Below are 23,042 nucleotides of genomic sequence, written 5' to 3' on the forward strand. Positions count from 1 at the left end.
ACAAGTGTGGAGGTAGGAGAGGGCAGCACTGACCATGCACTTTGAGCAGGCAGATTCCCTCCCTCCAGCTAGTGCATATAGCAGTCACAGCCCTGTTGTGTTTGAGCAGGACACTGAACACGGGGCATGTCCCAGTGTCCTGCTCAGAGACAGAATAAAGAAGCCCAATGAAAGGCCAAAAAAAGAGCCATGCAAATGATGCAAAACCCAGAAGATCTCGCAGTTCAGCAAGAGGCTTACAGGAGCTAACCCATTTGATCTGGCAGAAAGAAGGCAGATGGGTGCATGATGGCACCTTATAACACATGGATGGCGTGGGGATGAGAAAACTGCACATGTGGGCAAAGGCGACACTAAGCCCCATCTGCTCAGAGGAGGAAGCAGTAGAAAAGACTCCTGCTCATTTCCAAGAAGGCGCACAGGCAAGAAAATTTGTTTGGGAATTCAGTGTCATTTTCAGTTTGGCTTTTATTTTCATTGACTTCAACAACAAGGTGTTCCAAAACACACACAGGTCTTGGTGCAGGCAACACTGTCATTGCTACAAGCATTGGCAGATTCTCAGCTCAATTAACCCACATGCTTTGATGTATCAAAACAAGACAAAACAAAACAAAACAAAAAATCACAGCTCTACAGGGGAGGGTAAAAGCTACAGCAGTTCAAACTCACTTGAAGATTCCAGTTATACAGAAGTGGGCTCCACAGTGGTATACAGTAGAAAGAAGGTTTTCACAGCATATATTTTAAATCATTAGTGATACAGCAGAAAAGCTCCATCTCACTGCTGAACTGAAAAGCAGATACTGAAGCTCTTGCACCCAGACTCTGGGCACAGCATTAACTGCATTAACCTTTATAGTCAGAAGCTTTCTAGTTCCTAAAATGACGGTATTTTTTGCATCAATATTTGTACAATACTGAAGCAGCTCAGAAGGATTACACAATGGAGATGCAAAACCTTGGAGGTGAGAAGGGAACAGCCTAATTCACCTCCAGGAATTTGCAAAGTACCTGCACTAACACTTTCCCCGCACTAACGCTGCCCCGCTGAATTAATTCTTGCATCGAGTCAAGAGCAGGATGACTCGCTTCTTTTGTAGCATATAGGAAAAAAAAAAGAAGAAGAAAAAAAAAAAAAAAAGACATGTAAGTTTTCACACTGAGCATGTTAAATACTTTGAAATCTAGGACACTGCTCTTTGAAGTGTTACAAAATAAAATGATAAAACAGGCTTTCAGTACCAGCCCCCTCCCCCCTCAACTGCAAAGTAACACCAGGATCTCAGTATGAAAAATACAAATATATTTGTCCAGTGGTGACTCATTTGTTACAAGGTATACTGTAAGCATTCTGCATAAAAATAATAATTAAAAAAAACCAGAAAAACAAACAACATTTTATTGTGGTTCTGTCAGACCCGGTAGCCCAAGAAGAAATAAAAATTGGCATGTTATGCTGTAGGAAACAAAAATTACACATACAAAAAAATATGTATATACATACACTTTACAGGGTAACCATCTTGCAGTACCATTTAGAGCTATCCAGAAGAGGCTTGCACAGTTAACGGAAGGCAGTCTTTGAATGCAACATAGACCTGGCGCAACAGACAGATGGAGGAAGATGCTAACAATATAGGACCCTAAATGAAATACGTGGCACACAGCAGGGCCCAGAAAACAGCCACTGCATTGAAACAAGATTATTTGGTTGTAGCAAGGTAGAACGACAAGTCATTTAAGCTGCTTTTTTTCATTTTTCTCCAGCCAAGGAAAAAAAAAAAAAAAAAAAGTCAGGCTTACTGTTAAAATGAGCAAGCCAACTTGAAAGCAGCTGTGCTGAGCCGAGCTCCTCAGTTTAGGTTTGTTTTGTATACGTTGAAGTCTCACTACCCTGGCCAAGATAAATGTGAAAACACACACTCTGTTCAGTTACTTGTCCACAGGATCACTGGCAGTCAGAGGAAATGCCTCAGAGCACAGCTGCTGTAGAACCAATAAAGAAAAAACAGAGAAAAATCAATTTCTCATGTAAACATGACTTATTACCAGGAACTGGTCCTTGTTCCAAGGCAATTGGAAATTTCTTTCTTTTTTTTACTCCCCACTTCTAGTTGCTCATCACTTAGTCTGTAGTCACCAGCAAGAAACTCCTACAGGCTCCAGCCTATTACAGGTATATCTAAAGACAGTTCTAGAAACCAGTCTAGCATGGTCTAAATAAAAGATTGTCTGGGTTTAGGATAACTGAATCCCTACAAATCAGTGTGCATCTCTCAGTCGGTCCTCTGTTCAACTGGAGGCTAGGCAGGCAAATCCTTGTGCTAAACTAACCAGGCTGCATATGTGGCAAAGCCTAATTCTCTAGCTTAAATGTCAGTAGTAGAACAGAACGGCTAAAGGTTGGGTGGGGGGCAGAATTCAGGAGTGACCAGTGGCTGTATTTATGTTTATATAATGAAACAAGCAAACCAGGACATACACATGAATGTAAATTCAGAACAAGAAGAGACAGCAGGCTTGGTTTTTCCCAGAGAAGGTGAGGGAGAAGGAAAAAAGTGGGTTGCAGGTGACCCTAAGCGCTGGCCTGCCCAGCAAAGTGCATGTGCTGTCTCCGCTGGAGAGTATTACACATGAACAGAGCACTCAGCTCCGTGGGAAGAGGCTGTTTTAAGTGCAACGTTCAGCAGACCGATTCCCATTTATTTTTCAGATGAACTGCCAGTTCAGGGTTTGGTAGCTTTGGGGGTTTTGCATATGGTTTTGGAGTTAGGGGTTTTTTTGGCTGGTTTTTTTTTTTTTCTTTTTAAACATTTATTTTAACCTTCCTGCTTTTCAAAGCAGAATCGCTAGATGAGAGAAACAAATTTACAGGTCAGGACACCCACAAGGTGTGTGAGGATTCAAAAGTCAAGAAAAGAAGCCCTCTCCCCAAAGGAAAATACGAAACAAGAATGCCTTCTTGAGAAGGTCAACGGCTTTCAAGGAAATACCACCCGCTTTCCCCCTTTGCTCAGCTCTTCCCCTTGCAAGAGCTGGGGTGGAGGTCGTGTGGTCCAGGAGTATGACCTAGACAGCATCAAGGGCAAAACCTAGCATGGGTGAGCAAGAAGGTTCCCTCTGCCCTTCGTCCAGGGGTGCAGTACCAAGCAGAAGGCAGGCAAATGAGGGGCTGAGCAGTTTGTGGCCGAGGCGGGGTGGAGCAAGGTCCGCAGGGCTCACTCCCCTTCCTCCTTGATGCGTTGCTGTTTGTTGCGCCGGGCATCCATGTCGAAGTTGAAGTCGTTCCACTCGTCACGGGGAGGGAAGGAAATGGTCTGCCGGAGTGTGAAGCGGACCGCGTCGATGACCCGCTCCCCCCGGGTTTCACTGGAGCCCACGCTGACGGTGGAAGCGCCGCTGGGGGTGCGCAGGAGGTGGGGAGGGGAGGAGAAGTCATGGAGCTGCCGGTGGTCCAGGATGCCCTTCCAGATGGCATGGCGGAACTGCTCCGGGATCTTGAGGCTCACCAGATCCTGCAAGGCAAGGTAGAGGGCTTAACAGGCAAGCCTCTGGGCAAGCTGGGCTCTAGGAGTAGAAGCAGCTTCTGGGTCACCCTGCCAATGCCTATTAACCAACAAAGCTGCCAAAATCCAGGTGGCCATGACGCACTGTAGAAGACAAGCTACTAATGCTGAACAAGCATGTGTAGCCATGAGGCAGCAAGGACTAATGACACAAGGGGTGTTTTGAAGTTACATAAAACACACATCTGTGCGTAAGATATGGTGACCTAAAGCTAGATGTTTAACTGGACTGCAAGACCTCCAAGACAACCTCAGGGAGATCTGATTGTCTGTGGTGGGGGATGCTGGGTGGCAGAAGTTCAACAGCTTTGAAAATTCCTGTGTTTATTTCAAAGCCTGCAAAAGGATTTTAGTATCCAAGTCTGAGCTCCAGTATTCAAAGGTCTGGGTTTGACTCTGTAGGAACTGCCTTAATTACTTGAACACAACCAAAATTTAAGAACAGACACATAACCTTAGAAAACTTGGACTTTGAGGCCCCATCATCTCTGGAACAGAATCTGAGGGTAGCATTACCTAAATTCTGGGAAATGCAATATCAGCTTCTGAAAAAATCAGCAACCAGCTTTGGTTAATTTGGGTCAGCTTTTCTAATCAGAGCAGCAGCAGAAGGAAGGCAGCCCACGCTAGGAAGCAAAGGCACCACAGCCTTGCAAAGTCTCGGGGCAAAAAAAATGGGACAGCCAGCTCAGAGGAGAGCAATGGTGCAGGAGAGGAAGCAGCAACCCTGCAGCAAAAGCCATGCAAAAGAAAAAAAACCACCCCAAATAGGGCTGAGATACCAATGGCAAGGGAAGATCATTAAGGTAAGGCCAGAAAACAGAAGCAGGGGGGGCGGGGGGGGGGGCGGGAAATGCAGACCACTTCTGGACAGCCTACTTGCCTGCAGGCGAGTAAGGTGTTTCAGAGCAGTGTAAACTGAAACTAAGCCTGCGGAATTAGCAGGCGTGCCACTTTGGGGGTTAAAACACCGTGGTGGTGAGGGGAAGACACTCTTGCTCTGTACCAGGCAAGGCAGTTACGATGCTGGCCCTGCATCTAGCCTCTCTTCACCTCACAACGAGTCTTCTTTGTGTGCAACAGCCTTAAATCAAACTAATCATACAAAAATAAAAATATATTGAGTCTGGGATTTCTGACCCATTCCTAAAGCAGGGCCAGGAGTGCAAACAAAGGAAATGGTGAGGAGTTACTTACATCCATGGAGTAATGCTCAATCTGATAGATGGTGGTCAGCCCCTGGGTCGTGAAATAATCCACACAGGATGAGCAGCCCAACCTCGCTAAGAAGCTGCAGAGGAGGAAGGAAGGAAGGAGAGAGAAAAAAGGATCACCCTGGCTGCAACAGCCCAAACCACAGAAAAACCAAACACTCAGCCAACCTACAGCAACAGGAAACAAAGCTTTCACCCTTGGCTTGACCTTCTCCAAGACATTCCAGGCCAGCAAGCCACATCACTGCCACATCAAACAAGTGAGGGAGTCCTTTAGCTCAGCACCTAGCAGACAACCCTTGTGGCAGCACCTTGCTTTAGTCAAAAGCTGGTGCTACACAGCCTGGATCTTGGGGCAGAAAGGCTCACATGGACCCTCCTGCCAGGTCACTTCACCCAGAAGGTGGCTGAGCTCATGGCAGCCTGCTGCATGGACAGAGGGCGTCAGCAAGGCAGTGGGTCTGGGGCTCAGAAATATGCACACAAAATACTTCAAATCAGCACATTCCTCCCTAAACGTAAAGGATTCTTCTTTTATGGGCAGCATCTTTCAACCTATTTGACCTCACGGAGGGCAGAAGGACTTCTGACCCCAGCCATGGGTTGTTGAGTGACCAAAGGGGAAAAAACCACAACAAACCAAAGAAAAAAAAAAAACAACCAACCAGAAAAAAAGAGACAAGAAATGTTTGCAAGAGTGCCTGGCACCCTCAGCTCCACCAGTCCAACAGATGCTGCATCCCCTGGCTTTCTTGCAGTCCTAATGTCCCTATTTCTCTCAGCTGCTCAGAGGTGGGGGTTTGAGGCTCAGTGCCCAGAGGGTGCCAGCCCTAGGACTGCCAAGACCCACTGGGATCCAGTGCTCCAGGAGAACGGGGCAAGGGACCTGGCAGGACCCTTCAGGCTCCCAGCATGAGGTCTCCACTCCCTGTGGGTGGGAAACGTGCGCCAGGCAGCCTGCTCCAGCTCACCTGACGATGCTGCAGTCTGTGGGGTACGGAGGAGGGGGGGTGCAGTGGGACGTTGAAGGCATGGAGAGGGGAGGAGGCAGCGCCTGCGTGGGGCTGAGGCCATTCATGTCACCCGTCATGGCCATATGGGTGCCCATCATGGGAACTGGAGGAGAGAAGAAGGAGGAGTACATTGTTACCCAGGCATCCCCAGACCCCCGCTTCGCCCCCAGCATGGCACCGAAGGACAGCACCCGCAGCTGAAGCAGCCTTCAACCCCCTGCAAAGCCCTGCATGGAGCAAGCTCACGGGGAATTTCAGGCAGGGCTGCAATGACTGCACAAGGACCAGATGACAGACAGTCCTCCAGGCGCTCTCCCCTTACTGGAGCAACTGTCGGCAGCGCCACCGCGTCACCTTCCTTTACAGACAGGCTCGGTAGAAACCTAAGCAAGCCTCGTCTCTGCTTTCCCTGCCACGGGAGAGCAGGAGGACAGAGCCAGCAGAGTAACCCAATACAGAAGCCAAACAGCTTTGTTTTCAGAGACACCGAGAACACCCGAAGGGGATCAGCAACAGGTGTGGGCAAAAGTCCAGTGCTTTTGAAATAAAAAAAAAAAAAAAAAAAACCCAAAAAAAGAAAACCAACAAAACTCAGCCCCAGAACCATGTCTGTCATCCTGGATTTACAGGGCTGCTGGGCACTCTTCAGGAAGCAGGTTACAGAGCTGTGAGGCGCAGATATTTCCTTTGAAACTAAGAAGTGTCTTAATTGAACGGAGGGAAAAAAAACTTTGCCAACATTTGCATCTCCTCTGCTGGGAAAGGAAGAAGAAACAAATCTTGAAAGACAGATGACAGTGCAGCCAGCCAGACCAGCAGCAAGAAGTAGCTCTGTTCACCCCTCTGAGCTCAGAGCAGGATGCTGAAGCCTTGCCCCATGGCACAGCAGTGAGCAATATTCAGTTCTGCAGCCAGCAAATGACTCCGGGCTCCTCAGCCTAACACTAGCCACTTGGTGATGCCAAGTCTCCTTGCCTAGACTAGCGGGGAGCACACATGGAAGAGGAGAAGAAGGAGCAAGGGTTTCTTACTGTTAGTTCCCATGCCGTCAGGGATGGTGGTTGGGGTCAGGGCATTGCGCTGCTGAGGGTTAATTAGCTGGCTGACCGAGGGCAGCTTGTTCATGCTGTTCATTTTGCTGAGAGGTGGAGAGTTGGAGCCGTAGGATGACTGTGACTGCATGGAGGTCCTGCAAACCAAAGAGATGTTAGGACAGTAATCATAGCAATTGGTTATTAAGAGTTAAGCATCCAAGGAACTATGTTTTCTGCTTGTGGTAGTGGTGAGCTACTGCTAGTGAAATCACTGATGCCATGGGAGCATCACAGATAAAAGTTCACTGGAGAGAGAGTCAACAGGAAGTAAGACGTTTCCCAGATATTCTGGGCATTTAAAAAAACAAATGGTGAAATACCAGTAAGAGGAAGCTTCACTTTTGGTTCAAATGCTTTATTTACGGAAAAGTTTCTATGTACGTTTTTCAGTTGAAAAGAACATACACAAAGCCAGCAAACAGCTGCCAAAACTCAAAAGGAGTATTTTTAAGTTAAGCTCTCCTTGTGGTCAAAGACTTTTTTCATAAGAACAAGAACTGAGGAAGCTCTCTCAAACCATCTTAACTACTTCTAAAACCTGACTGCAGAAACAATTTCCAGATCAGGTCATACTTACGACCTTGGTTTCTCAAAAATTCCTGGTTACTCATATAATCAGGTTATCATCAGGTGTATATATAATAGCCAGAGGCTCTTTGCTCCAGACAGACTCCGTACACCTTAGGGACCAGTACTACTGAGATGGACAGAGCTGCCTGCGACGCCGACATGCAGCTCTCGCTGGTGTTAAGAAGAACCTGGTATCCAAACCCCGCAGGCCACTTGCAAAGAGTATCAGATTCCTACTACCACTTGACAACAACACTAGCCTCCCTCAAGTCCAGACAGCCCCAAACTCCATCCAACATATCCATGAACTGGGCCAGAGAAGCTTGCTGGTGAGCTCCCCCCTGCCCAGCCCCAAGGGTCCCAGCTGCAACCCTGCCTCGTAAGCGATCCAGTGTGCGAAGACCAGACCGCTTCTGAACAGCAGCCCAGTTCCCAGATCGAGTTACGGCTGTGGCATCCCATCTGGAGTGGGGTCTTATTTGGGATATGCAGAAAATGATCATTAAAGTGGGTCCAACAGCACAATTGGCAGAGCACCGCCATGCCACGAGACAGCAGGTTTTTCTCTCTCTGACACCAGGAGGATTTGCAAGACTGGGCAAAGGCGCTGGGGAAGCGGGCATGCTTCCCGGACACAACGTACCCTTGCAAGCCATGCTCGGCCAGCAGAGTGAGCAGAGGTTGCCTGGCTTGCCATGGAGCCTGGCACTCGTTTGGCCATATCATGGTGACCCCACAGTGAATGTGTAAGGGCACATTCCCACCTTATTTCCCATTGGGAAACTTGTTAGTCTGGGTATAACTGGTCACACCAATTCCCGGGAACTGGCTTTCCTTCTATGCAAAGAGAATAGTTATTACTTCAAATAAGCAAAGTGTAAAAGGAAAGAAAAGGCTTATTCCTAGATAATTTATTAAAACCTTCAGCACTCAAGGTCAAGTTTCATACAATTACATTGTCTCCAGCTTCCTGCACTTTTAAGACTTGCAGTGCTGGGTGGAGAAAACATCTATGCTAACAGGCTAGAGTATCTAAGGCCCCGAAGAAATGTTACCTAATTACACAATTACAGGAGGTACAGAAGGGTGTGAACTGTCCTTTGGCAGTGAAGGTGCAGGACAAGATCCAGCAAACTTCATAGACTCAAGGAAGTGGAAAGCACAAGAAGCTTCACAAATTAATATTAACGATGGCAGCAACTCCCAAGGGGAAGTGAAACCGAGCCATGAAGCTCAGACCCAACTTTGCAGGGTGAAGGGAATGATTCAGACCTGAGGTTTCAATTCACCAATTATGAAAGTTGAGGTCAGCCATGAAATTCAAGTCAGGTTGACACCACCCTTAACTTAAAGAGGCTTCTGGGTTTAGGACCAAAATTAATGTTTCTACTTTACAGGTTTGGGCACCTATCTTAACTAAGCCTCAGCTGAAATTAATACACGTTATTAAGACTGAGTAGTCTTTTAGGGCAAAATCTGCACAATTTGCAAGTGAGTAGGCCACCACATACACAATGAAATTCCAAATGAAATCAGCAAAGACTTCCCCAAGAAGATTTAGTTGCATTGTTTAAGCCCACGACAGATTTTGTTAAAAACTCATGACTTTCAACTTATTTTTAAAAGGATGACCGTTGCTATGAAACAAGGGTCTCCGAGGAGGTCAGTAGTGGGCCTAACTTTGCCCTCTCCACCACCAACAGTGATCTCAGCAAAGGTAGTTAGGAGAATACAAAATACTTCAGGGATTAAAGAAAAAAAAAGCAGCAAGCAAACACAAGCCAACCCAAAGCAACCTACATTATAGAAAACAAATGCAAACTTTAACATATAGCTTAAGGACTCCATTCTTATCTCATTCATACAAGAATCAAGACTAAGACAATCAAGCTCAAGTGAATAAAACAGGAAACAAAAGTATTTTTCTTCATACCCATAGCTCTTTCAACTAAACTATTCCATCACATGAGTGGATTTATAAAAGGTCTAGAGAAAGTCATCTAGCCAAAGAAAAGTCCCAAGATAAACGAAGATGCAAAATTTTATTGAAAATTAATGTCACACATCAACATAGCCACAGCCTCAGAAACACAAGAAAATGGTTTTGGTATTAAACACACAGACTACATGGTTTTTGAGGATTCATTTAAAATATATTGCTTTTTTTCTCATTTTTTTTAAAAAACAGGTATAAGAGTGTCATGCACAGTGGTTTTCATTAAAATTATATTTACTATGTCTCAAGAAAGATTAGAAGTAGGAGCATTAACATTTCTTTGATATCAATGCCAATGAAATGCATTTTAATATCAAGGTATAAGGACTTCAATTAAGAGACTATTATACTTCTTGGAACAGTCTGATATGAAAGGCACTGAGTCACATTCTGCAACTGATTTTTCTCTCTTCAAGAGACTATGTAATTATTTAGCCAATAACATCTGTAGTTATGCAAGCTCAGATGAGGGCAATCACCTCTCATGCTTCAAGGCATATACTGATCATCTGAGGAGGTCAGGAAGGAACTTCCTTCCTCTCCCACATATGAAGCACAGTTCAGGTCACAGGTTACCTTGTATAAATTCCGTGCTTTCCCAGCTCGCTGGGTATCAGCCCTTCACCAGAGGTAGGAAACTGCTTGGATAGACCAATTACCTGATTCAGTAGACAAGTCCCAGAGTCCTCATTCACATTAGATGAGCACACCGTCATGTAAGCAGCCTTAATGCAAATGACATCAAAGGTTCATTAAGTGCAAGAATAGGGCAGCTCAGGCTCAGAGAGTTTTAGATTGCACCCAAGCCCTTTGCACCGACATTTTGCTATCCCTGAATACTCCCTAGAGCTAGTCACAATGCAGAGACCCGGTGGAATCAAAGCCATCCAGTTCCGGGCTGCCTTTCCTTACTGTAGCCACAGCAAGTGCAGCAAGGATACATCCCAAGTTCACACATGGTCAGCGTGCCCATTGGCAATGTTTTTTCAGTTAAGGTTGCCCACTGGGCTGCATAACACTGAGATGTCACTGATGTAGTCTAGTAATGGCACACAAATGACATAGATGATGCTCAGTTGCACTCATCCACTTTGAAGGCCCATGAAGTGGGACACTAAATAGCAGAGAGATACCCTTGCTCTCCATATCTCAAAGAGCTGCTATTCTATAGCAAGCAATAGTGCATCTTCTCAACCACAGAAATGGTATGTAGGCTTGGTAACTAACTGGGAGCAGGGAAAGGGGAAGCTCTGACAGGCATGAGGCAGACAGCAACTACAGCACGGGGATAAGGATGGCAATAACAACTCCCCTTAGATTTCAGGTATGGGAATTTCCCAAGGCACGCAGTGGATGCAATCTGCTCTCCAGGGAATGGAGCTATAATATGGCAAGTGGATATACATGAACTAGTTGACATAGATTGATATGACCTGACTGATAAGGCTCAATTAGTCCACCCGGTATTCCTTGAAAGGAAAAGGCTTACTTTGAAGCCCCAGAGATGACAAAGAAGCAATCAAAAGACAGCTGGAAAAAGGTTTTCTTCTTTTATCTGCAGAGGATAGGCTATGAAGCAGCTCCAATTGCTTCCAGCTCTAAGTTATTTGATAAAAAAATAAGAATATGCACCTTATAGCTGAAGAGCAAACCAAGTGACCATTAAAGACCAGTTTCACAATCATCATCCTCTTACAGGTAAGGAGGACAAACAGGAAAGCCTTTCCAGAGGACAGTTGGATCCAAATAATTTATATTCTTGTTTGGTGGAAGTCCCAGGTGCTGCATTGCCCATCACAGTACAAGAGATTTCTTAGAGGTTGGACCAGTTGACCAACTGTAGCATGGGCTGGAATCTCCCAGTGCAGGCTGCCGATGTCTTGTATTATCTGGTGGGCTGCCTCCTCAAACTTGCTCGTGAATAGGCCCTGAAGCAGAGCTCTAGACACAGATTAGTGTGTCCCAGTATTGCCATCCACAAGGAGACAAGACCAAGATCCAGGAATAAACCTTCACTGGAAGGACAGACTGACAGCGCAAAGTATAATCCTGTGCCTGGGCTGCCTTTGCAGTTTCAGATGCCCACCTCTCAGAGGGAAAGAAATAGCATTGCCTTTCTTCTCCCAAATAAGGTGGCACAGAGCAATAGTTGTCTGCTTTGTGATCTCCAAGTGCTTCCTGAAATTTCCAGGCAAAGTAAAGAGGCACTTGATTTGGTTAGCTTTACACAAGGAATGATGGTAGAGCTGCAACTGTATGAAATAGTTACTGCTAGCATTTAATTAGCTATTATTTATACTTAATCACAGTTTTGGGGGCTCTTTTCCATCAGTCCTCCCCCATACTGCTATGGTAGAACAAGTCTTGCTAAGACAATGAAGGAGATATCCAGCGATGGGATACGGCTCTTAAAGGAGATGTTAGTACAAGTCATCACCTGCTCGGATCGCAGCTCTGCTGCCTGGAAGCGGATGGTGTGATGTTCAGAGATAAGAGTCTTCTCCCACTGCATCAGGCTTTTATCCTTGGTGGGTGGCCAGGAGGCCCGCTCTGCATTTGGGAGGCAGCGTCTCTTCAGGCTGTGCCTAACCACAAGTGTGTCAGAGCTGGGTATGTACCTGCCCCAGATAAATCCAGCATGGACTGCACTGCAGGCACACAGGTCCCCATCAGTACTGATCCAACCCCCTGTGTCTCTTGGGGGCTGCTGATCACTGGCATTTGCCATCGAGCTCTGCTCCCCAACCATGGCTGATATGGGCAGACACCAGCCCTCAGGGAGCAGCATTCCTGACGGACCTTCAGTAATTCCTTCACATTTCTGTTTCTTGCAGCCATCGACATCAGAGGGTTCCTCGGGAGAGATGACACTGCCTGAGGGCATAGGTTGCAAGACACTTCTCTACCAGTATTAGGGGCTGTTCTTCATGTAAGGATGTTTGGGCACCTCTCAGTGGGAAGAGCCACAGCAGGCATCATGCCCACCCTCAACTGGCTCCTCCCTCATTACCAGTATCCACACCCAGTGCCATGCTCAGCAATGCCAGGTTAATTCCGCAGCATGTTACTTGCCTGTTCCTCCTCTGTGCTGGTCTGGGCTTGACACTTAGAGATGAACTTTCCAAACGATTCAAATCCTCCTTGTCAAGCCCCATACAAATGGCTTTCAGAGGTAGCGTTTGATAGAAGTAGTGTAAGGATTTACAAGTCCTTGCTAAGAAAATCTTCTGTGCAGGAATTGCTAAGCCAGGATGCGCTTCATGGACACAATAAGCAAAAGCCACTGGTCGCAGGATTAATGGACAAGGTGGGCATGGCCTGAGGCCACTTGGCCAAGTCAACTGCAACATATGCTGGCACTGCTGTCCTTTGAACTATGAGGTTTGGAGTGATGGGCTAAAACGTAGTAGGGCTGATGAAAACTCTAAGGCAACATCTAATAACTGCTAAACATCTGCAAGGAAAGGAGCAAGCTCTGACCCCTTTCCACAGGCTGGGCAATGAGCAGTTTTGTACACTCTGGCCTTTACAAGCTCAGCTGCAAAGGGATAGGGATACTGAGCACACACGGATGTCATTATACAGAAAGACTTCAACCTCACATTCAACTTGTGCAGCTCAGCCCACCATTTAGATCAAGCCCACAGTCAGGAAGGACCTTCGTAAGTTCAGCAAAACTGGATTAATGCCAGCGGTGCTGGTGCAAAGTCAGAGTCACCCCGTCTTTCCTACAATTTTAGATGTATTTTTAGATCAGACCCTTTAAGATTAAAAATGAGGGGAAACAATTCATGAAGCCAAATTAGTGGGCACTTCTACAGAAAAAAATAAAATCGACTTCTTACCAGTGCCAATTGATATAATTATTACCTCCCTCTGTCCAGCAGTACAAATACTTCAGCTACTTGCACTATTGCTGCATGACCAGCATTCAACAGGCCAAATTTACTATCACATACTCTTTAAACACCCCCTTTCATCCCTCCCAGCCCATGAACACGTTTTAATTTAAACAAGACAAGAAGCATTTTAAAATTGAGACCTGCTCAGAGAAACCCTGCTGATTTTCACACATACAGAAGAGGAAAGAGTATCAACATGTTACAAAAACAGGAAGAAAATGTTACACCAAAACGGACGACATCATGGTTCCCAACCTCCCAATGCTACGGGCTATGGTTAAGAGGTCTGTTGAAGTGTCTGTTGTTTTTGCAAAGTTTGAGTCCCTTCGGAAGATTACTCTCACTATTTACTCTGTCGCTATCAGGCTGTATATTTGCCCCACTGTTCCTAGTCCCGCCAGCTGGACAAAGTGACCCCACCAGCTCTGTTTATGGATATACTGATGGGTTTGGGGGGCTGGAATGTTTTAGGATGGCATCGGTCTGTTTGGGAGGGTCTCTCCTTGAGTCCGTGAGTTCACTCCTGAAGCAGGCCGAAAGGAGACTGTAGAGAAGGAACCAGAGAAAAGAAAAAGATGAATGTACAGGACCCTGTGCCAACCACCGAGAGAGAAACAGTCACTTTCCACCTTCATGATCACAGTATGGGCTTTGAAAGAGGGGAAAAGCAGATGTCTTAGCACCTACAGTGAGGTTATGTGACAGGAGATTTAGAAAGCTGGAAAGCTTGAGGAACAAGCAAGTGCTTGGCAAGGAAGAGAAAACAACTAGGTGGGAATAAAATCTGATTTCTATGTTCCAGTCTCATACTGCAAATGGTGCCCCAATACTGTTTCCAGTGGCAAATACAAGAGGAAATAAAATAAAGCACCCAGTTAAAAGGGGAAAAGGAGAGAAGCAGCTTCCACTGACCCCGCTTCAAACTTCAGTTATTTAAAACCCAGAAGCTGGTGTTAGGGAGAAGGGATGGTGCCTACTGTGAAAGGGCCATAATAGTTACATCTCAACTACTCCCCTTTTCATAGCCGGGGGACCCTCTGCACTAAAGCAGAGGGGTCCCTGGGGCTGCCAGCTGATGCAGAAGGCACTGCACCCTTGCAGCCAGCGAAGCCAATGCAGCACATCTTCACATACCTAATCCCACTTGTTTTCTCACTTACTTTCACGTCGGCCATTCTCTGGTGAGAACTCTATCCAAGTGCCTGGAGCTCACAACACATGCAAGCAAGCGCTACAGAGCCAAACCAAGCCATGCAATAATCTAGCTTCCACACCAAAAATGAGAAAAACTAGGTGGATGTATGAAGAATACCTTCCCCCCCAGCCCCCTACCCACGACAGCAAGCATAGGGATCCTTGCAATTCCCATCTCAGCTGGAGCACTCCAGGCACTGCATAGTTTGGCTCTGTCATACATCACTTACGGGGTTAATTCCTTCTCATTTGGATAAAGAGCTGTGCTGCTCACTAGTTTGAGAAAGGCAGCCAGTGGGCTGGTAGGCTGCAGCCCTGCTGATGTGAGAGGAACATTTGTTGAGATAAGATACTGCTCGAACACAAAAGTCCTCTTCTTGCTAGCCATTGAAAGACTTTGTGAAAATCCTTCAGTCATGGGAGTTGGACTCTATGATTCTTATGGGTCCTTTCCAACCTGAGATATTCTGTGATTCTATGCTACGTCCAATTGAAAAAAGACTGTTCTGAAAACAGTGCTCAGCAGGGTGAAACCCACCACAGGAAATTTTGCTGAACTTGAAAACCTGTTTTCTAGTGAAACCCTTAAAGACCGTGCAGATACTCCCTGGGAATGTTGATGGTAAAAGTATTGCACAGCAGAGTATCAAAGAAACCTTCCCTCCTAAACAAAGCACAGGCTACCTCTGGTATCCCTGGCAGCAGGGGTCTTCTGGCAAATCCATGTTCTAAATGGTGACAGACCACAAAAAGGAAGTATTCTTAATAAATTTGTGTTCTGCTGGTCAAATATAGACCCCAGGATCTGGCAGTGAAAAGGAAGAATAGAAAATGCAGCACCCCCACCCCACCCCCCCCCACTTCCCACCTGTGATCATGAAGGTATTTGGCATAACAGTAAATAAGAGAAAACCATGCACAAAGGAGCAAACAGAGAGGAGATGAGACAGAGAAAGATTGTGGTCTGGCACAACGTGAAGCATTGCAGTATTTTAGTCATCTTGTGGGACACATAGCTTTCTGATTGTCACCAGATTTGTCCTTTTTATTCCAGAACAGTAAGGCAGTTACCTCTGCTGGCCTACCAAATGCAATGCTGGTCTGTATGTGCACAAAGAGTAACTATACAGTTTTTTTCCAAAATGACAGATTTATATTTTTAAAACCACCTTTCACCATGCTAATCTCATCCTTGCTTTTCCTACTCTTCAAAAAAAAGCTGAAGCTTTCCATGTTGGAGGAATGAAAGGAAAACTTCTTCCCACACACCTAGATAGCTTTTCTATGTTAGCCATTGCTCAGGCAAGTAAACTGTAAAATCAAGCAATTCCTCTACCAAGGCTTGACTGTGGAGCACATATGGATGATGCAGCTCTACTTTGAGAAGAGAGAGCCAAAGGCAACTCACCAACACTCCAGCTCCACAGAGCCCTGCTGGGACCCTACAGCTTCCTGCACATTCGAACTTGGTCACTGCATATGCACTTTCCTAGCTCCCGGTTTTAACATATACTTTGAACAAAAGCAGAGACAGAGTTTTGAAAGTACATCCCTACCTTACAAAGTTAAAGGCATTTTCTTTTAAAGCCAGAACAGACTCGCAAAGGAGTCACAGTGCTGCTGAGTTTGGACAGCCTGACAAGGGAGCAGTGGCAGGACATCCCCCAGCAACCTACCCACCTGGCAAGGCTGCTTTTACCCAAACCAGCTCCTACAAATTCTCACATTGAGACCTGAAGCTCAAGACCATTGAGCTCCTTTACAATTTTTTGGGGTGCAATTGCATCTATGGTCTTTTCAGCCTAAATGCCCCTTTGCCCTGAACACATTCCTTCAGGAATTAAGTCATACCCTGGATTACTGAGGAAAAAGCACCAGAACCCAACTGCACCTAAGAAACTATTGCCTGACCACACGTTTCAGCACAGAGGACCCTGTGGATGGCAGGCTGTCGGCAGAGACAACTGCAGCAGCTCTGGACAAACACTGTAAGTTATTTTTCTCCCTGCTCCTGGTATCCTTGAAAGTTCCTAATCTTTCTCCTCAGTATCTGAGCACACTCAGCAGCTGAGAAAAATGAGTTTATAACTGGAAAAGCGCCATGAGACATGCCAAAAGAAGTTTCATTAAATTAAATGGCCGGACTTATACATGCTGGTCTTAAAGGTAACACAAATACCAACCTCAGTTGCCAGGAACCCATCCTATTGATATAGGAAGAATGAAAACAGTAATTATGGCAAAGCAACTGTCAGCACCAAGTGAAAGCTGTCATCTGCTGCCGTCCATTTCTGCTTACAAAACCATTTCTCAACTGAAATGGCTGTAGTTCAGGTGGAGCTTTGAAGACATGCAGCTGAATGCACAAAGACCGCAAAGCCTAGGAGCTAGTAAATACAAGCTATAGTATATACAAACAGTGTAGATGACTGATAAAAATAAATAGTAATAATAATGAGAATTTTAAGTGCCCTCCAAAAGAGTCCGGAGCCCCTGGATGCTCCAGCCATTTTGGCACAAGGCTTCTTTCACACCTCCACAAGACTCCAGCTGACACTAAAAACACACAAGTTGAAATGTGAACACATGCAGAGATCTGGCAAAAAGCCACGGTATTGCAGAAGTCCTGAGACAAGGCCAAGGCACCGAAATAAATCCCTACAGGCTCAAGTCGGACTTATGTGGTGCCTTGGCCTCGTGCTAACCTCTGCAGAGGAATGAGTTATACCAGCAGCCTCTTGATGCGTGAGCTTACCAGCAGGAACGCGTGAGATCCTAAGCACTACCGCTGGTGGCTACCTACAGCCCGGGGGGCTATTTTCTGTCACCCGATACAGCAGGTGAAGCAATGCATGCCCATGAATGACACCGCTTACACTCCGTCTGGGAAGTCAAGCTCTGACTCAGTCCCTGTTACTGCAAAGCTTTGGGAACAGAGGGGAAAATGGAAACCAGACACTTATTTGGCCCTTCTTCTCCTCGTCCTCCTGGCACTTACACCACCCAAAGCAATCCTGGCACAGCCCTGCCAGCTGAGTTCAGATAGGGACTATGCCTGCCCAGATGGAAAGTTTCTTGTGTGCAATGTGGAGAGTCAGTGACAAAGTACAGATTTTAAAAACACTTTAAAAGGGCAGGCATAGAGTCTGTCTTTGAAGCACCCACTGGTCACAAAGGAATTCTTACTTGTTTCATCTTCACTCATGACTTTCATCTTCACGTTTTAAAGCTGTGGAACCTATGGTATTTATATCCCACTGAAACACCAGCCTTCCAACAGCACCAGAGATGCGCAGTAGTAGAGTCTAAGCACTTGGTTGAGCTGGTGCTGACAGCCCCAGCTCCACAAGCTCTTGACAAGATGCTCAGATGGATACCCTGGAGAAGGCAGAAGGCATGGAGATGGCTCCACGCTTGCTGCCCTTCCCACAGAGCAGAGGGGAGCAGAGCGCACCCACCCTGTGGCCCCCAGGTCGGGCAAGCACATGCAGCAGGTTTCTGCCTGCAGGCTGTGCAATGGCACTGCCTGGCTGCGCTACGCCCTGGGCTCCGGCTGGAAGTCAGAAACAAGGGACCGAGCCTGTCCTCATTCATCCTCTGAGGCCAAAAGGTGAACTGTGTGAGATGAGGGGGACCTTGCAAGCAGTCAGGACGTGTGCTTGGCGAAGGACTGCTTTGTCCCATTGCACAGGTCATGAAATGTGGATCTCAAACTCAAGAGTCTTTCAAGTTCTGTACAGAAACTTGGCTGTGGCCAAACTCCTGACATCGTTTTCTGCCAGCTTTGACCATGGGGTCAAACAGGTGCGCTGTTGGAAAGGATTTTGCCAATGCAGTACTCTACAAGTGCTTGGCTCTTGGTTGAGCACCATATCCCTATGAACAACTGTGCAGAAGCCTTCTGTGTCTCTCTCCTCTCTCCCCTTCCCCATCATCCTCACTGCACAGGTCGCTGCAAGCATACTCATACTCACTGCTTCTGGAGCAAGTGCTGGTGCTGCTGCTGCTGCTGCTGCCGGTAGGTCTCAATTGTGTGCTGGGGAAGGTACTGCATCAGTTCCAGGGACTCTTTGATCTTTAGTAGCATTTCATACGTCTCCCGTCCCCTCACCTGGATCATGGGAAGAGGGGGAAAAGAAAAGCCTTAAAGAACTGCTTCTATGGTCCTTAGTGACGGCCACCTTAGCAACTTTTAGATAAAGTAAATGACCTGAGCAGCATGTAAATGCTCTGTTTATACACTGCATATGCAATAAAACCGCTAAGCCTTGTGCTAGAGGTACAGCAGATAATGTTAAAGAGCAATAATCTGACACTGCAGGCTAGTGAACATCTTGAGGTTGTCATCTGGCTCGATGTAAATCTCTGCCAGCCAAAAGCAATATTCTGATCCAATCTGTTAGACAGGCAATGGCATTATCTGCCTCTGATATAAGCAGATCTGGTGCTGAATCTTACATGCCTTGGGTGGAGGGTGGCGGGAGGGGCAAGGACTAAAAAGAGTACTTAAATTTGGGTGTTAGGTTTGGATCTCCCTTCTCCTCTAGAGCACACCATGGTTTGTGATTTATTCAACTAAGTGTGGCTCATGGGGAAGCAGCTAAATGGCCAGTTATGGATACTTCTTGCCCTTTCTAATCCAAACACTTAATACAGTGTATATCACTTCTATCACTACATTACACTGGTAATACATCTAAAAGCCACAGGAGCATCCACCTTTGTCAGTAAGGCAACACCCATTATCTCCAGAGAAAGCTAAAGTGCCACAGGCCCAGAAATGACAGACGAGGGAAACTCAGTCTCCAGGACAACATTTCCACCAGGACAGACAGATCCCTTGGGATATTCTCACGTGCCTTGCACAAGCCACTCTCAGTCAGCAGCTAATGGGATATTTCGTATTTTCCCTCTGCAATTTGTATTTAAAATAGGTAGCTCTGGGGATTAAAAAAATAAAAAAATAAAAAAATAAAAAAATAAAAAAATAAAAAAATAAAAAATAAAAAAATAAAAAAATAAAAAAATAAAAAAATAAAAAAATAAAAAAATAAAAAATCCCACATCCCATCCCCAGGTCTCTCTGAGGTCTAGGTGAGCAGCTGACTTGCCTCAAGTCATGGAAGAAGATACTAAACATAAGGTAAATGCAAAGATGGAGAAAACTCACCGGCAAGTATAAGAGCTCATCATCTGGGGAACGTCTTTTTTTGATAGATGTCATCTGTATGCCATGCGTTCCTTGTCGAAAAGCTAGAAGAGAAATCCCAAAAGCATCCCATTAAAAAATAAAAGGGGGGTGTGTGTGTGTGTGTGCGCGAGTGGAAGAAAGAAAAATAAGAAAAAAAGAGATACACACAGAGACATGAAGTGCATGGCCAGCTCAGCTCATATCTGCAGTGCTCTGAAAGGGTCTGTGCCTGAGCCCCTCCAGAACTGTGCTTGCAGCTCCTGGCTCCACAAGGCAGACATGACTCTGCAGATGTTGTGTGGCCATACTGCTTGGGGAAACACATCAGCCGAGGAGTGCTGGATATACGGCACAACCCCAACAAATTCTGTACCTAGAATCAGCACCGGCTTTTTGCAGGGAAGATTGAGAGCTTTAGTTTAACAGTGCTCACGAGCTATTGGTGGATCAGTGATCCAGGAAGGCAAGGCAAGAGGCAGGGAGCGTGCAGAATTCACTGCAAAAATGAAGCTCCGTTACAATCTGCCTCCTGTTGAAACCTGCTTCCCTGCTGCTCAGCCTTGTGCCATCACTGAGCGTACAGGGGAAACGAATGCTGGGTTTCCACATCTTGCATATCTGATGAGTACACTGCGCTCTTTAGAGCACAGAGAGAGGCTACCTGTCAGAGTACCTCCGATGCACAGCAGGATCTATGTGCACTCTTAATCTAGATTCCCCGTAGCTGGAAGACATATGCCACAGCCCAAGACACTGGCTATAAGGAGCAGAGAATGACAGCGCAGTCCTAACCAAGCAGTAAAGGTTCAAAAAGTGGTTACAGAGTCCCAGACATGTACCTTGAGGATGGCAAGTAAACACCCCCTCCAGCCAGGCAAGGCTAATCAACGCAGGCAGCACTGCAAGGGAGCCCACAAACCCAGCTTGTGAACACCAGCTCATTTTTGAGGCTCATTCACCCTGGGAGAACAAACGTCTAAGGCCCTTCTGCCTCCAAGCCCATGCACAGCACCGCTCGGTCCCCATGGCACAAGCGGTGGGGTCACACCTGCGCCCTGTGACAGCACAATTTGCAATCTGCCCAGCTCTGCCAGCTACTTACGGCGCTTCGTACCATCACCATTCTTTGTGCTGTCAGACACTTGCTGCTTGCGGATGCTGTCCTCATCTGCTTTGCGATCTCTGCCTGGGCAAGCACAAATGCGGGCTTCAAAACATCGGCGGCCCAAGACTTGCCCACTGGGAAGAGAGGTGAGAGGAAGTGTCAGCTGGCAGCTCAGATGTGGGTCAGCAGCATCCCTCAGCTTCACACCAGACCATGCACAGACAGACTCAAACCTCCCATTTCCCAGTCAAGATGTCCCAGATGTTGGGAAACTCCCAACTGCAACGATTTGAAAAACATTCTGTGGCCCCTTAGATCAAACTGTCCCTAAGGATATGCAATGCTGCCCTGAGCAGAAGAGGGGCCAGAAGGCCACCTCTCAAGCAAACGGCTACACTCATGATGCGCTACTTACTCTCTGGTTTCCAGTGTCACAATGATGAGGATTGGGCGACGGTTCATCCCTCCCACGCAGCTACTGTTACACATGAAGTTGTACAAGACTGTTGTGAACTCCGTACCAACCTGGATGAGACAAAGGGGATGAACAGAGGAGATGGTGGATGGAAAGCTCTGCTTTTTCCAGGCTCCCTTCTTGTACTTCTACAGCTGTGCTGCAATCAGTCTAGCACGACATAGGCCCCAGCACAAGGCTTCCTTAAAAGACATGAAGAACTCCTGCTCTCATGGGATAAAGAGGGTGTTTAAAAGCTCATTTCTGACAAAGAGGAAGAAAGGATTCATTGTGATGAGGATGGGGAAAGCACAAGACCCTGACTCCTTTGACTAGGGTTACACAATCCCAATCCCTTTGTGTGCTGGGATGCCACCACCCTGAGTTCACAACGTACCTGGGGTGGCTCGTAGGGGACCAGCACACTCTGCCTCCCAGTGATGGGGTCTTCTACATACTGAGCATGGCTGTTCCCTTCCACCCTGATCAGATGGCTGGGAGGCGCAATCTGCCCTGCGAGGAAAAAGAGGCAAAAAACAAGAGACACCATTCAGTGAAGCAAGGTCACACACAGGGCAGCAAGATCTTCCACCAAGGAAAATCCCTGCACCTAGCCCCAGAGGTCTATCAGAGCACACATGTGCCTCCCAGCCCTCAAAGCATCCCTTTTCCAAGGTCCCTGCTGCCAGACACCAAAGGCAACACAGACTTCCTTAAGCTCATGCTGGACACCTGTGAGTAAACTTGAACACGGGCTTCCCAAGATCCCAGACTAAATGAGCCCAAATGTGAGCTTAATCGCAGTTCACAGTAACTCTTCCAGCAGGTAACCCCACGCGGATTTTCACAGCAGCTGAAAGCCTTTCTTTTCCTCCCCCTAATGCATACACAAAGTGAATTCCTTGAGGTCTCAATTGCTACTCTTCCCTATCAGTTGCTAGTCCTCTTCTGTTCCCTCCCATCAATCTTGATCCTACAGAGCTAAAAAAGATTCAAGCAGCAAAAGAAATATGCATTTAATTAATGGTCAACTTGAAAAATCATGCTTGCTTGCCGCAGCAGCAGAACGGAACATATCTTCTTTGTTTCTAGGACCCTTCCCAATAATTAATAAAAAAAATAATAGTTTCCTTCCTGCAAATTTTCTTCAGCGTTTCTAGAACATACAACTAAGTTCTGAGAAAAGCAGCCTGTAATGGATTCATCTCAAGAGTTTGTTTTGTGTTTGAACTGTTAATTTCTTATGAATATGATATTCATATTCTTATGAATACACTCAAAGTATTGTGTACTTCTTATTCTGAAATAATTATTTTTCTAGAACTTACACTTTTAGGTTTTTGTTACTTAAAATGCCACTATTGAACCAGGTAACAACCCTAAAAAAAATCCAGTTCTGTCAGAAAAGCACCTTCTGATACAAAAAACTATTCTGAAGAACTGTCTCACTTCACTCCGAGTCCTTCCTTATTTTTGGGCTTGTCTAGCCGGGTACACTGCAACCAGCAAAGGGATCCAGCTCCTAAGACATCCTGATAACTGACACCAATCGGGTTTTTTTACAGTAGGAGATAAATAATGCACGTAGAATAAAACAGATGCTCATGTGAACTTATGTGAACTTAAGTGGCCAAGGCAAAATGGAGCCCAGCCCATGAGTTTGCAGAAAACTCCAGGACATTTCTAAAACAGCTGCCACTTCACTAACATGAGGAGAAGCAAGTAAAAGATTAAAACATT

At 46.2% G+C, this 23,042-nt stretch overlaps 1 protein-coding gene across 5 annotated transcripts in view; it reads right to left on the reverse strand.

Annotated features, from left to right (window-relative positions):
* Positions 1 to 450: 450 nt before the first annotated feature.
* Positions 451 to 23,042, reverse strand: part of TP63 (tumor protein p63) — an 87,348-nt gene continuing 64,756 nt past the window's right edge. For 3 of the 5 annotated variants that reach the window (XM_055817440.1, XM_027787333.2, XM_055817443.1), the window contains exons 4-12: positions 21,700 to 21,815; positions 21,264 to 21,373; positions 20,846 to 20,982; positions 19,723 to 19,805; positions 18,527 to 18,663; positions 6,828 to 6,985; positions 5,755 to 5,899; positions 4,767 to 4,860; positions 451 to 3,518 (exon numbers count right to left, since the gene is read on the reverse strand). In XM_055817440.1, coding sequence (XP_055673415.1) covers positions 3,222 to 3,518; positions 4,767 to 4,860; positions 5,755 to 5,899; positions 6,828 to 6,985; positions 18,527 to 18,663; positions 19,723 to 19,805; positions 20,846 to 20,982; positions 21,264 to 21,373; positions 21,700 to 21,815 — 1,277 coding nt within the window. In that variant the 3' untranslated portion in view covers positions 451 to 3,221. Of the gene's footprint in view, positions 3,519 to 4,766; positions 4,861 to 5,754; positions 5,900 to 6,827; positions 6,986 to 13,496; positions 13,903 to 18,526; positions 18,664 to 19,722; positions 19,806 to 20,845; positions 20,983 to 21,263; positions 21,374 to 21,699; positions 21,816 to 23,042 lie in introns of those variants that run through there. The other 2 variants (XM_055817441.1, XM_055817444.1) reach the window with 2 other exon arrangements.

This window comes from Falco peregrinus, chromosome 12 (assembly GCF_023634155.1).
Source record: "Falco peregrinus isolate bFalPer1 chromosome 12, bFalPer1.pri, whole genome shotgun sequence".
Lineage (NCBI taxonomy): Eukaryota > Metazoa > Chordata > Aves > Falconiformes > Falconidae > Falco > Falco peregrinus.